We start from the raw sequence: 14,472 nt of genomic DNA on the forward strand, positions 1-14,472 counted from the left end.
CTGCTGGAAATGTTTCTGGCTTTGTTTTTGTTGGGACCAAATTTGTATCCAGTGATGATAACCTCATTCTTAGAGTTTCTTAGTTTTAAAATGTGTTGGGTCCCTAAGGGGGTATGCTCACTTGAAACTACAAATTCTGCTATAAGTGGGCAGGGTCTAAAATAAGAACAAAATGGTGGTACAGTGTTGGCTCCCTTACGAAGTGTCTGAGTAGATAGTGGTATGACACTAGCATCTTATTCTTTTTTGGTTCTCTACAAGGTTCTGGAAAACTCTGGTCACTCCCTGCTGTTACTACCTGTATCACCCCAGGGAACTTGGGCACATCTAGTAGCAAAGATCAATGGTTCCCTTTCCTGTGAGGCAAAGTGTAATTTTGCTGGGGCAGTCAACCATGACTCAGTTTCTTCCCTTATTTGTACAGAGGTTTAGCTGTTAAAAGATATAATGTGATTGAGACAATTTGAGTGAACCAAGCTAAGCTCACTTAATTTCTATAATTACCATGGAAAATATTCCAAACCTTCAAGTCTACTCTTAAACAGGAAATTGTTTCTCAGGGGAAGTTCCAGGGTTGACAGATCTAAAATGTGACCTCTACAGTATCGGATCTTTACTGACAATTGTAGCTTTAGACAGTAGATGGGAGCTGAGAGGTTTTGTTCGTAGGCACATGTGAGACACTCTGAGGAGTCTCAGAGGAAGACTTTGAGAGGAGCTGGAGATCATGCCCTAGCTGGTGAAAGTTTGGGCTGTACAAAATGGCCTACTACTGTCAGTTTTATCTGATTTGTCATTGTTCATCAATCACTTCTCTAATCCAAAAGCTGTCATGGCTGGTGGATTTGTGGGTTCTTCTTTATCATCACCATCACCATCATCACCAGTGTTTTGGTTCATTATTCATTTAGCATGAAAGAGAAAAATCCAGAAATCCAAAGGGGGACTGAGTCATAGGAAATATCAGAGAACTAGAGTGAAAATCTACAAATTCTTTTTGAGAATACAGACTCATTATCCAGCTCCAGTGTTCATGTGGCCAAGCCTCATTAAAGGATGCCATAAAGCTAGAATATTAAAAAACTGGTAGAGAAATAGATAATGTTCTATGGAACATTACGCTCTATTTAGACTAATTCAGTTCAGGGGGAAGTGGTGGTGTGTGGGATAGATTATTAAATACAAGATGTTGGAATAATTGGCCCTGTTTGGGGGGGGTGATTAAGGTACATTCTTCTCTCCAACATTCATAAAAATTAATTTCAGATGGATTAAATATGTAAATATGTTCACTTACTAAACAAATATGTATTAATCCATTACCATGTTCAAGTTGCTGTAGATATAGCAGTAAACCAGACAAGAATCTCGGTTCTCAGGGTGCCTGGGTGGCTCAGTCAGTTGAGCACCCAACTCTTGGTTTTGGCTCAGGTCATGGTCTCAGGGTCATGGGATTGAGCCCTGCATGGGCTCTGCACTGGGCATGGAGTCTGCTTGACATTCTTTCCCTTTCCTTTTCTCTTTCCCTCTGCCCCTCCCTCTCTCATATGTGCTCTCTCTTCCTAAAATAAAAAAATCTTTTTAAAAAAAGTAGAAGAATCCTGGTTTTCATGGAGGCTACATTCTAGTGCAGATTAAGACAGAAAGCATATTAGTAGGAATATGTGTTATGCAGAAAAACAATGCAAGCAATGGGAATAGGGAATAGGAGTTTGCAATTTCAAATAGGATGTTTAGGAAAGGCAACGCTACAAAGATAATATTTGGGTAAAGACTTAAATAAGGTAGGAAGGGGGGCGCCTGGGTGGCTCAGTGGGTTAAGCCTCTGCCTTCGGCTCAGGTCATGATCTCAGGGTCCTGGGATCGAGCCCCACATCGGGCTCTCTGCTCAGCAGTGAGCCTGCTTCCCCTTCTCTCTGCCTGCCTCTCTGCCTGCTTGTGATCTCTCTCTCTCTCTCTCTCTGTGAAATAAAAAAATAAATAAATAAGGTAGGAAGGTACTATGCAGTTATGGAGGAGGAAAATTTCAGGCAGAAGTAGTATTTAATACAAAGCCCTAAAATGGGAGCATACTTGTTTCAGAAATAGCAAGGAGCGGCTGATGTGCAGTGAGTGCAGGGGAGAATAATAGGAAATAAGGCCAGAGAGGTAGCCAGGGATAGAAGGCTGATGGCCATTATAAGAACCTTGGTTTTTTCAAGTCAGATGGGAAGTGGCATGATCAAATTTTAAATGGAATCTCTCTAGTTTTCGTTTTGGAAATAGAGTCCATGAAGGCAAAATCAGGAGCAGGGAGACCTATTAGAAGGCTATTGCATTACTCCAGCTGAAAGAGAGTAATGGCTCAGACCAGAGTGATTGCTGTGAAGGTAGTGAGAAAGTGGTTGTTTCTGAATATGTGGAAGGCAGAGCCAGTAGGATTTGCTGATGGGTTGGATGTGCAGGCAAAGGAAAAAGAGGAGTACCCCGTCTCCTGGTAATCATTCCCTTTTGGAATCCCCTCCTCTTGAGGGTGGGCTGGACCCAACGGCCTGCTTCTAACCAACAGAAAATGACAAAGATGACAGGATGCTAATTTGCTGAGTAGATTGCATAATACTGTGACTTCTGTCTTATTAGCAGACTCTGTTACCTTCTTAGCTCGCATGTTTTGATGAACTAAGCTGCCATGTTGGAGAGGCCCATGTGGCAAGGGACTGAGTGTGGCCTCTGGCCAATTACCAGCTGGTAATGGAGTCCCTCAGTCCAACAGCTATAAAGAGAAATATTGTCAGATTTTATTTTATAATAATTAAACATTTCTTAACAAAAAATTAATAAAGTTTGTAAAAATTGAACTAAGAATAAGAATTTTTAACACATATAATCAACAAAATAGTAAATGAGTAAGATATAGTTGCAATACTACATCTTTGTATTTTAATTTCATACTAAGGTAATAAAAAACTCATAACCTAATGAATATTAATTCAATGAATATATGTAAATGCACAACAATGTCAGCAGGCAATTCATGGGGAAAAATACGACTTATAATTACATTCAAAGATGCTCAGCCTCATGAATTTAAAAAAATGCTAATTCAAACAACAAAATACCATTCTTCCTTTCTATAGCTCCATAAATTAGGTGCATGAACACCACACTTTATATATACTGCAATTTTTATAAACTGAAGATTTGTGGCAATCCTGCATCAAGTAAGTATGTGAGTATCATTTTTCCAACAGCATTTGCTCATTTTGTGTCTGTGTCACTTTTTTGTAATTCTTGCAATATTTCAAACTTCTTCATTATTATATATGTTATGGTAATCTATAATCATTGATTATGACTCACTGAAAGATAATGGTTAGCATTTTTTAGCAATAAAGTATTTTTCATTAAAGTATGCACATTGTTTTTTTTAGACATAATGCTATTACACACTTAATAGTCTACAGCATAGTGTAAACATAATTTTTATATGCACTGCAAAACCAAGGAATTTACTTGACTCATTGCAATATTATACTTATTGCAATATTAGCTCTATTGCAGTGATCTGGAAACGAACCCACAATATCTCCCTCTGAGTTACACCTATGCTAATATTGTTCCCATTTCATTGATAAGAAACTGAGGCTTCAAGAAGCTAAGTAACTTGCTCAAGGTCACACAGTAATTCAGTTGCAAAACCAGAATTTGAAACCAGTGTGTCTGTCTGCAGAGCTAATAGTCCTAACCATTGTACCATCATGGGATGATATGTAAACCCCATTATCTCCCCTCTTATATACACACACACCCACACATACACACAGTCACGTACAGGACCATCTTTTGTAATTTCTCTAAAGATGACCTGATTTATTTGAACCTAATTTTCCTTGGACATGTTATATGAGTTATTCTTATCAGTCAAATCCTGACAAGATAAACCAAGCATCCTGTGGGGGGACATGCCAAGCAGATTAAGATATATATATAATAGAAGACCCAAAAGTAAAAGAGAATTAGAAAGAGTCATAAAAATATTTAAAGATATAATGACCAAAGTTTTCCAAAATTTGATTAAAGCTCACAGATCCAAAAAGTTCACTGAACATCAAATAAAATAAATTTAAATAAAACTACCCAGATACATTGTAGTCACACTGCTGAGAACCAAAGATAAAGAAAATGTCTTGAAAGCAGCAAGAGAAAGAAGATATCACAAACGCACATTGTTTCTGATGAGAAATAATATAGGGCCAGAAGTCAAAGATACAAAATCAACAAAGTGTTGAAAGTGAAACTTTATCAATCCAGAATGTTATGTCCAGAGAAGGAAACCTTCAGAGATAGGGGAGAAATAAAATATTTTCAATTAACTAAAAGTAATGGGAGTCCCAGTGTTACAGGACAAGAAGGAAAAAAAAAAAGGCATACATATCAAAAAGGGGAAAAAATGTATTTGCATATGAAATGATTGGTACACAGAATATAAGAATCTTTTTTTTATTTTTTATTTTTTATAAACATATATTTTTATCCCCAGGGGTACAGGTCTGTGAATCACCAGGTTTACACACTTCACAGCACTCACCAAAGCACACACCCTCCCCAATGTCCATAACCCCACCCCCCTTCTCCCAACCCCCCTCCCCCCAGCAACCCTCAGTTTGTTTTGTGAGATTAAGAGTCACTTATGGTTTGTCTCCCTCCCAATCCCATCTTGTTTCATTTATTCTTCTCCTACCCACTTAAGCCCCCATGTTGCATCACCACTTCCTCATATCAGGGAGATCATATGATAGTTGTCTTTCTCCACTTGACTTATTTCACTAAGCATGATACGCTCTAGTTCCATCCATGTTATCGCAAAGAACAAATAATCCAATCAAGAAATGGGCAGAGGACATGAACAGACATTTCTGCAAAGAAGACATCCAGATGGCCAACAGACACATGAAAAAGTGCTCCATATCACTCAGCATCAGGGAAATACAAATCAAAACCACAATGAGATATCACCTCACACCAGTCAGAATGGCTAAAGTTAACAAGTCAGGAAATGACAGATGCTGGCGAGGATGCGGAGAAAGGGGAACCCTCCTACACTGTTGGTGGGAATGCAAGCTGGTGCAACCACTCTGGAAAACAGTATGGAGGTTCCTCAAAATGTTGAAAATAGAACTGCCCTATGACCCAGCAATTGCACTACTGGGTATTTACCCTAAAGATACAAACATAGTGATCCAAAGGGGCACGTGCACCAGAATGTTTATAGCAGCAATGTTCACAATAGCCAAACTATGGAAAGAACCTAGATGTCCATCAACAGATGAATGGATAAAGAAGAGGTGGTATATATACACAATGGAATACTATGCAGCCATCAAAAGAATATAAGAATCTTTAAAAAGCTACTAGAATAAGGGAGTTTAGCAAAATCAGAGAATATAAGCTCAAAATACAAAAACCAATTGCATTTCTATATGCTAGTAATGAAGAGCTAGAAATTAAAATTGTACAAAAATAGCATTTACAATGACTTCAGACAACCCAAAATACTTGGGCATAAATTTAACAAAATATACAAAATACACTAAAAAAAAATACAAATCATTGATGAAATTAAAGAAAACCTAAATAAATGGAGATATATACAATATTGATAGATTGAAAGATTCAATGTTTTTTAAGATGTCATTTCTCTCCCAATTGTATAGTCCCAATCTATAGACTCAATGCATTCCCAATCAAAATGCCAACATCCTTGGTGGAGAGGGACTTAAAAGTTTTTTATTTACACCCAACTTGGGTCTTGAACTCATGACCCCGAGATCAAGAATCAGATTCTCTTCTGACTGAGACAGCCAGGTGTCCCTCCCCACAGCCACAACCTTCTTTTACATAGATATTAACAAGCTGATTATAAAATCTATCTGACAGCACAAAGGATCTAACATAGCCAAAAGAATAGAGTATGGTGTAAGAAAAGATATATAAAACAACACAACAGAACAGAGAACCTAGCAATAGACTCACACATACACATTTACTAATTCTCACCAAAGAGTTCAGTGGGAAGGATAGTCTTTTCAGCATACGGAGTTGAAACAAGAGAGTATCCATATTCAAAAACAAACAAAAAAATTAATCTTGATTCTTATGTCCCACGACCCAAAAAAATAAGCTCAAAATGGATCATAGATTTAAAATATAACAGCTAAAGAAGACTAAGAGAAGGTGGTAGGGGAGGAAGACATTACAAGAGAAGGAGGAGGGAAGAAATCTCTGTGATTTGGGATTAGGCAAAGATTCTTAGGTAAGACACAAACAGCATAAATGATAAAAGACAAACACTGATAATTTGGACTTCACCAAAATTAAAAACATTCTCCTTCAAAGATGCGAGTAAGAAAATGAAAAAGCAAGTCAGACCCTGGGAGGAAAAAACATCCATAATGTGTATATATTTATGTATGGTATGTATGTATATTGATATATATATATATATATATATTATAGATAACTACATAGATACACACATAGCATCTATGCATCTAGAATCTAGTATCACACACATAGATATGGATCACAAGTGACTGATACTCATAATACATAAGGAACTCTTACAACTCAACACTAACAAGATAAACCAATGGGGGGGATGGGAAACATATATAACTATATAAAGACAGGACTAAATAGAAGAGGTATAAAGAGCTGACAAGTACAGAAAAAAAAGATTGTCAACCTCATTAATCATCATGAAAATTCAAATTAAAACTACAATGAGATACCATTTCACAACCATACAATGGCTAAAATCCAAGAGCCAGACAACTTTACCTTTGAGTTAGTGTTTTCTAAGTGAAGTCCAATGAAACAATGGAAAATGCATGTGAGCAGAGGAAATGCCTGTGTGTTCCTTCCTGCCTCGTTTAGACATGGTGTTTGCAGTGTCCCATGAGCACAGAATTCTGGTGAATGCAATGCATGAGCATTCAACAAGAATCGAAGCAAATAAAAACTAATCATGTTGTTCCTCAGAAAATTAAAATAGGATTATCATATGATCTAACAATCCCATCTATGGGTATGTATCCCAAAAGAAATGAAAGCAGAGAATTTGTACACCCATATCCGTGGAGGCATTATTTACAATACCTAAAATGTAGAAGAAATGCAAGTATCAATCAGTGGATGACTGGGTAAACAAAATGTGGCATGCGTGTACAATGGAATATTAGTCAGCCTTAAAAAAGGAAATTCTGACACATGGTACAACATGGATGAACCTCGAAGACATTATGCTAAGTGACATAATGAGTTGCAAAAGGGCTTTAAAATGCTGTAAAAAAAAAATACTACATGATCCTACTCATCTGAAGTACTTAATGCAGCTAAATTCATAAAGACAGAGAGTAGAATGGTGGTTGCCAAGGGGCTGGGGCAAGGGGGAAATGAAGAGTTTGTGTTTAATGCTATAGAGTTTCCATTTTGCAAGATGAAAAGAGTTCTGTGGGTAACAATTGCGCAACAGTTTAAGTGTACTCATTGCCACTGAATGGACACTTTAAAATGCTTAATGGTTCCATGTATTTTACACAGTTTTAAAAAACTAATTATGTTGCATGTCTGACTGAGAAATCTGGGACACTGATAGCCCTAAGACACAGAGTTGCCAGGTAAAATACAGTGTGTCCCATGCAGGATTTGGGATGTACTTGTACCATAGAAATGATTTGTGGTTTCTCTGAGACCTAAATTTAATCGTTTATCTCGGGTTTTTACTTGCTAACACGGGCAATCCTACTCAAGAAGCCATATTTGCCATTTGAACCAGAACTTCCTTTGAATGAAGAAAGGGGCAGTAGCATTCTAAGAAACATGAAACACCAAAGAATGCTTTGTCACTTGTGTTACCCCCTGTGTTAGCCAACTACTTACACTGGGAATGAAGACCTAGGACCTAAAAGGAACAAAAAAGATCAGACAGCTAGAGTTCCTGCTCCTTTCAGCTCTTTCTCAGTCATCACTAAGCCTAAGGTAGCCTTGCTACAAAGTGCATGTGTCAAGAAGAGAAATAGAGTTGACTTAGTTTTGTGCAGTGTTTCTACTGCTTTCCTAAGAGCTGATTAAATATATGTTCTGTAAACTCCAAACTGTGTAATTTCAGTGATTCCACATACAAGCTAAAAGCTATTGGATTTGTACCTAAAACTGGCTGTTTGGGATTCTTTCATGAGACCATCAGTCAGGTACAGACACAAGCGGAGACAAGGAGTAGCTCAAGACAAAACAAAGGTAATTACTCTTACGGGTCCTAGAGACAGGAGGTGCACAAGGTGAAATCTGAGATACCAGAGTGGTCAAGAGGCAGAAAACAAGAGTGGGGGTGGTTACATGTGCCAGCGGGGTGTGGGGCCAGAAGGGGTGCACTTAGACCAGGGTCTTTATTGGTGTTTCCTTGGAGCAGTCAAGACAGGGCAAGAGAACAACGTAGGATAGACTAATCTGAATCATTTCTGGAGGCTTTGAACTACCGGGGTGGTCCCTAGTTACCTGAAAACGTGTCAAGATAAAGTTAAAGGAATATAGCCTACTGGGGTGCGATGGGCCAGGGAGAGGAGGTATAGCTCTGGATTGGACAGCTCGTGTATCAACAGCATGCTCAGGCTGAATTCATTGCTATCTTTAAGAATTGGCTAGCCCAGAGGGAGGAGTCAAGATGGCGGAGAAGTAGCAGGCTGAGACTACTTCAGCTAGCTGGAGATCAGCTAGATAACTTATCTAAAGATTGCAAACACCTACAAATCCAACAGCAGATCGAAGAGAAGAAGAACAGCAATTCTAGAAACAGAAAATCAACCACTTTCTGAAAGGTAGGACCGGCGAAGAAGTGAATCCAAGGCGACGGGAAGATAGACCCTGGGGGGAGGGGCCGGCTCCCGGCAAGCGGCGGAGCAACGAAGCACAAAATCGGGACTTTTAAAAGTCTGTTCCGCTGAGGGACACTGCTCCAGAGGCTAAACCAGGGTGAAGCCCACGCAGGGTCAGCGTGGCCTCAGGTCCCACAGGGTCACAGAAGGATCGGGGGTGTCTGAGTGTCGCTTACAGGTATTAGAACGGGGAAGCCGGCTACAGAGACAGAGCTGAGAGGGAGCTCCCAGCTCAGAGTTACCTTGAACCGGTCGCAGGCTCGGTGAACTCGGAGCGCGGCCGGGGGCCACGGAGACAGGAGTAATTGAGCGCTGTTCTCTGAGGGCACACTGAGGAGTGGGGCCCCGGGTTCTCGGCTTCTCCGGGCCGGAGACCGGGAGGCCGCCATTTTCATTGCCATCCTCCGGAACTCTATGGAAAGCGCTCAGGGAATAAAAGCTCCAGAAAGCAAAGCCGAGCAGCTTACTCAGCCCGGCCCCTGGTAAGGGCGCTGCAATTCCGCCTGGGGCAAAGACATTTGAGAATCACTATAACAGGCCCCTTCCCCAGAAGATCAATAAGAAATCCAGCCAGGACCAAGTTCACCTACCAAGGAGTGCAGTTTAAATACCAAAGAGAGCAGCAGAATTCCAGAGGAGGAGAAAGCAAAGCACGGAACTCATGGCTTTCTCCCTGTGATTCTTTAGTCTTGTAGTTAATTTAATTTCTTTTTCTTTTTCAATTTTTTTCTCTTCTTCTGCTAAATTTTTTTTAACTTTTACCCTTTTCTTTTTTAACGTTTTTTAACTAGTTTATCTAATATATATATTTTCCTTTTTTATAATTTTTCTTTATTCATTTTCTTTTTTTTTAATTGCTTCTTTTCTTTTATTTTTTTTTTCTGAACCTCTTTTTATCCCTTTTCTCCCCCCTACCCCCCACGATTTGGGGTCTCTTCTGATTTGGTTAAAGCATATTTTCCTGGGGTTGTTGCCACCCTTTTGGTATTTTACTTGCTCCTTCATATACTCTTATCTGGACAAAATGACAAGGCGGAAAAATTCACCACAAAAAAAAGAACAAGAGGCAGTACTGAAAGCTAGGGACCTAATCAATACAGACATTGGTAATATATCAGATCCAGAGTTCAGAATGACGATACTCAATGTTCTAGCTGGGCTCAAAAAAGGCATGGAAGATATTAGAGAAACCCTCTTGGGAGATATAAAAGCCCTTTCTGGAGAAATAAAGAACTAAAATCTAACCAAGTTGAAATCAAAAAAGCTATTAATGAGGTGCAATCAAAAATGGAGGCTCTCACTGCTAGGATAAATGAGGCAGAAGAAAGAATTAGCCATACAGAAGACAAAATGACAGAGAATAAAGAAGCTGAGCAAAAGAGGGACAAACAGCTACTGGACCACTAAGGGAGAATTCGAGAGATAAGTGACACCATAAGACGAAAGAACATTAGAATAATGGGGATCCCAGAAGAAGAAAGAGAGAGGGGAGCAGAAGGTATACTGGAGAGAATTATTGGAGAGAATATCCCCAATATGGCAAAGGGAACAAGCATCAAAATCCAGGAGGCACAGAGAACCCCCATGAAAATCAACAAGAATAGGTCCACACCCCATCACCTAATAGTAAAATTTACAAGTCTTAGTGACAAAGAGAAAATCCTGAAAGCAGCCCGGGAAAAGAAGTCTGTAACATTCAATGGTAAAAATATTAGATTGGCAGCAGACTTATCCACAGAGACCAGGCAGGCCAGAAAGAGCTGGCATGATATATTCAGAGCACTAAACGAGAAAAACATGCAGCCAAGAATACTATATCCAGTTAGGCTATCATTGAAAATAGAAGGAGAGATAAAAAGCTTCCAGGACAAACAAAAACGGAAAGAATTTGCAAACACCAAACCAGCTCTACAGGAAATCTTGAAAGGGGTCCTCTAAGCAAAGAGAGAGCCTAAATGTAGTAGATCAGAAAGGAACAGGACAATATACAGTAACAGTCACCCTACAGGCAATACAATGGCACTAAATTCATATCTCTCAATAGTTACCCTGAATGTTAATGGGCTAAATGCCCCAATCAAAAGACACAGGGTATCAGAACGGACAAAAAAACAAAACCCATCTATATGTTGCCTACCAAAAACTCATTTTAAACCCGAAGACACCTCCAGATTTAAAGTGAGGGGGTGGAAAAGAAGTTACCATGCTAATGGACATCAGAAGAAAGCAGGAGTAGCAATCCTTCTATCAGATCAATTAGATTTTAAGCCAAAGACTATAATAAGAGATGGGGAAGGACACTATATCATACTCAAAGGATTTGTCCAACAAGAAGATCTAACAATTTTAAATATCTATGCCCCCAACATGGGAGCAGCCAACTATATAAACCAATTAATAACAAAATCAAAGAAACACATCAACAATAATACAATAATAGTAGGGGACTTTAACATGCCCCTCACTGAAATGGACAGATCATCCAAGCAAAAGATCAACAAGGAAATAAAGGCCTTAAATGACACACTGGACCAGATTGATATCACAGATATATTCAGAACATTTCATCCCAAAGCAACAGAATACATATTCTTCTCTAGTGCACATGGAACATTCTCCAGAATAGATCACATCCTCGGTCCTAAATCAGGTCTCAACCGGTATCAAAAGATTGGGATCATTCCCTGCCTATTTTCAGACCACAATGTTCTGAAGCTAGATCTCAATCACAAGAGGAAATTTGGAAAGAACCCAAATACATGGAGACTAAACAGCATCCTTCTAAAAAATGAATGGGTCAACCAGGAAATTAAAGAAGAATTGAAAAATTCATGGAAACAAATGATAATGAAAACACAATAGTCCAAAATCTGTGGGACACAGCAAAGGCAGTCCTGAGAGGAAAATATATAGCGGTACCAGCCTTTCTCAAGAAACAAGAAAAGGTCTCAGGTACACAACCTAACCCTACACCTAAAGGAGCTGGAGAAAGAACAAGAAAGAAATCCTAAACCCAGCAGGAAAAGAGAAGTCATAAAGATCAGAGCAGAAATCAATGAAATAGAAACAAACAAACAAACAAACAAAAAAACCAATAGAACAAATCAATGAAACTAGGAGCTGGTTCTTTGAAAGAATTAATAAGATTGATAAACCCCTGGCCAGACTTATCCAAAAGAAAAGAGAAAGGACCCAAATAAATAAAATCATGAATGAAAGAAGGGAGATCACAACTAACACCAAAGAAATACAAACAATTATAAGAACATACTATGAGCAACTCTACGCCAACAAATTTGACAATCTGGAAGAAATGGATGCATTCCTAGAGACATAAACTACCACAACTGAACCAGGAAGAAATAGAAAGCCTGAACAGACCCATAACCAGTAAGGAGATTGAAACAGTCATCAAAAATCTCCAAACAAACAAAAGCCCAGGGCCAGACGGCTTCCCGGGAGAATTCTACCAAACATTTAAAGAAGAACTAATGCCTGTTCTCCTGAAACTATTCCAAAAAAATAGAAATGGAAGGAAAACTTCCAAACTCATTTTACGAGGCCAACATCACCTTGATCCCAAAACCAGACAAGGATCCCATCAAAAAAAAGAACTACAGAACAATATCCTTGATGAACACAGATGCAAAAAATTCTCACCAAAATACTAGCCAATAGGATTCAACAGTACATTAAAAGGATCATTCACCACAACCAAGTGGGATTTATTCCAGGGCCGCAAGGTTGGTTCAACATCCACAAATCAATCAATGTGATACAACACATCAATAAAAGAAAGAACAAGAACCATATGATACTCTCAATAGATGCTGAAAAAGCATTTGACAAAGTGAAGCATCCCTTCCTGATCAAACTCTTCAAAGTGTAGGGATAGAGGGCACATACCTCAATATCATCAAAGCCATCTATGAAAAACCCACCGCAAATAGCATTCTCAATGGAGAAAAACTGAGAGCTTTTCCACTAAGGTCAGGAACACGGTAGGGATGTCCATTATCACCACTGCTATTCAACATAGTGCTAGAAGTCCTAGCCTCAGCAATCAGACAACAAAAGGAAATTAAAGGCATCCAAATCGGCAAAGAAGAAGTCAAACTATCACTCTTTGTAGATGATATGATACTATATGTGGAAATCCCAAAAGACTCCACTTCAAAACTGCTAAAACTGGTACAGGAATTCAGTAAAGTGTCAGGATATAAAATCAATGCCCAGAAATCAGTTGCATTTCTCTACACCAACAAGACAGAAGAAAGAGAAATTTAGGAGTCAATCCCATTTTCAATTGCACCCCAAACCATAACATACCTAGGAATAAACCTAGCCAAAGAGGCAAAGAATCTATACACAGAAAACTATAAAGCACTCATGAAAGAAATTGAGGAAGACACAAAGAAATGGGAAAATGTTCCATGCTCCTGGATTGGAAGAATAAATATTGTGAAAATGTCTATGCTACCTAAAGCAATCTACACATTTAATGCAATTCCTATCAAAGTACCACCCATCTTTTTCAAAGAAATGGAACAAATAATCCTAAAATTTATATGGGACCAGAAAAGACCTCGAATAGCCAAAGGAATATTGAAAAAGAAAGCCAAAGTTGGTGGCATCACAATTCTGGACTTCAAGCTCTATTACAAAGCCGTCATCCTCAAGACAGCATGGTACTGGCACAAAACAGACACATAGATCAATGGAACAGAAAAGAGAGCCCAGAAATAGACCCTCAGTTCTATGGTCAACTAATCTTTGACAAAGCAGGAAAGAATGTCCAATGGAAAAAAGACCGCCTCTTCAATAAATGGTGTTGGGAAAATTGGACAGCCACATGCAGAAAAATGAAATTGAACCATTTCCTTACACCACACATGAAAATAGACTCAAAATGGATGAAGGACCTCAATGTGAGAAAGGAATCCATCAAAATCCTTGAGGAGAACACAGGCAGCAACCTCTTCGACCTCAGCCACAGCAACATCTTCCTAGGAATATCGCCAAAGGCAAGGGAAGCAAGGGCAAAAATGAACTATTGGGATTTTATCAAGATCAAAAGCTTTTGCACAGCAAAGGAAACAGTTAACAAAACCAAAAGACAACTGACAGAATGGGAGAAGATATTCGCAAACGACATATCAGATAAAGGGCTAGTGTCCAAAATCTATAAAGAACTTAGCAAACTCAACACCCAAAGAACAAATAATCCAATCAAGAAATGGGCAGAAGACATGAACAGACATTTCTGCAAAGAAGACATCCAGATGGCTAACAGACACATGAAAAAGTGCTCCATACCACTCGGCATCAGGGAAATACAAATTAAAACCACAGTGAGATATCCCTCACACCAGTCAGAATGGCTAAAATTAACAAGTCAGGAGATGACAGATGCTGGCGAGGATGCGGAGAAAGGGGAACCCTCCTCCACTGTCGGTGGGAATGCAAGCTGGTGCAACCACTCTGGAAAACAACATGTAGGTTCCTCAAAATGTTGAAAATAGAACTACCCTATGACCCAGCAATAGCACTACTGGGTATT

At 39.0% G+C, this 14,472-nt stretch overlaps 1 protein-coding gene across 10 annotated transcripts in view; it reads right to left on the reverse strand.

Moving 5' to 3' along the window:
* Positions 1 to 14,472, reverse strand: part of RNF6 (ring finger protein 6) — a 282,619-nt gene that overhangs the window by 245,967 nt on the left and 22,180 nt on the right. For 6 of the 10 annotated variants that reach the window (XR_004279136.1, XR_004279135.1, XR_004279133.1 and 3 more), the window contains one exon: positions 2,633 to 2,752. The exons of 3 other annotated variants lie outside the window; for them this stretch is intronic. Coding sequence is in view for 1 of the 7 variants with exons in the window: in XM_032314715.1 (XP_032170606.1) it covers positions 2,718 to 2,752 (35 nt within the window). In the remaining 6 variants the exon portion in view is untranslated. Of the gene's footprint in view, positions 1 to 1,921; positions 2,753 to 14,472 lie in introns of those variants that run through there. One more of the 10 variants, XM_032314715.1, reaches the window with a different exon arrangement.

This window comes from Mustela erminea, chromosome 15 (assembly GCF_009829155.1).
Source record: "Mustela erminea isolate mMusErm1 chromosome 15, mMusErm1.Pri, whole genome shotgun sequence".
NCBI lineage: Eukaryota > Metazoa > Chordata > Mammalia > Carnivora > Mustelidae > Mustela > Mustela erminea.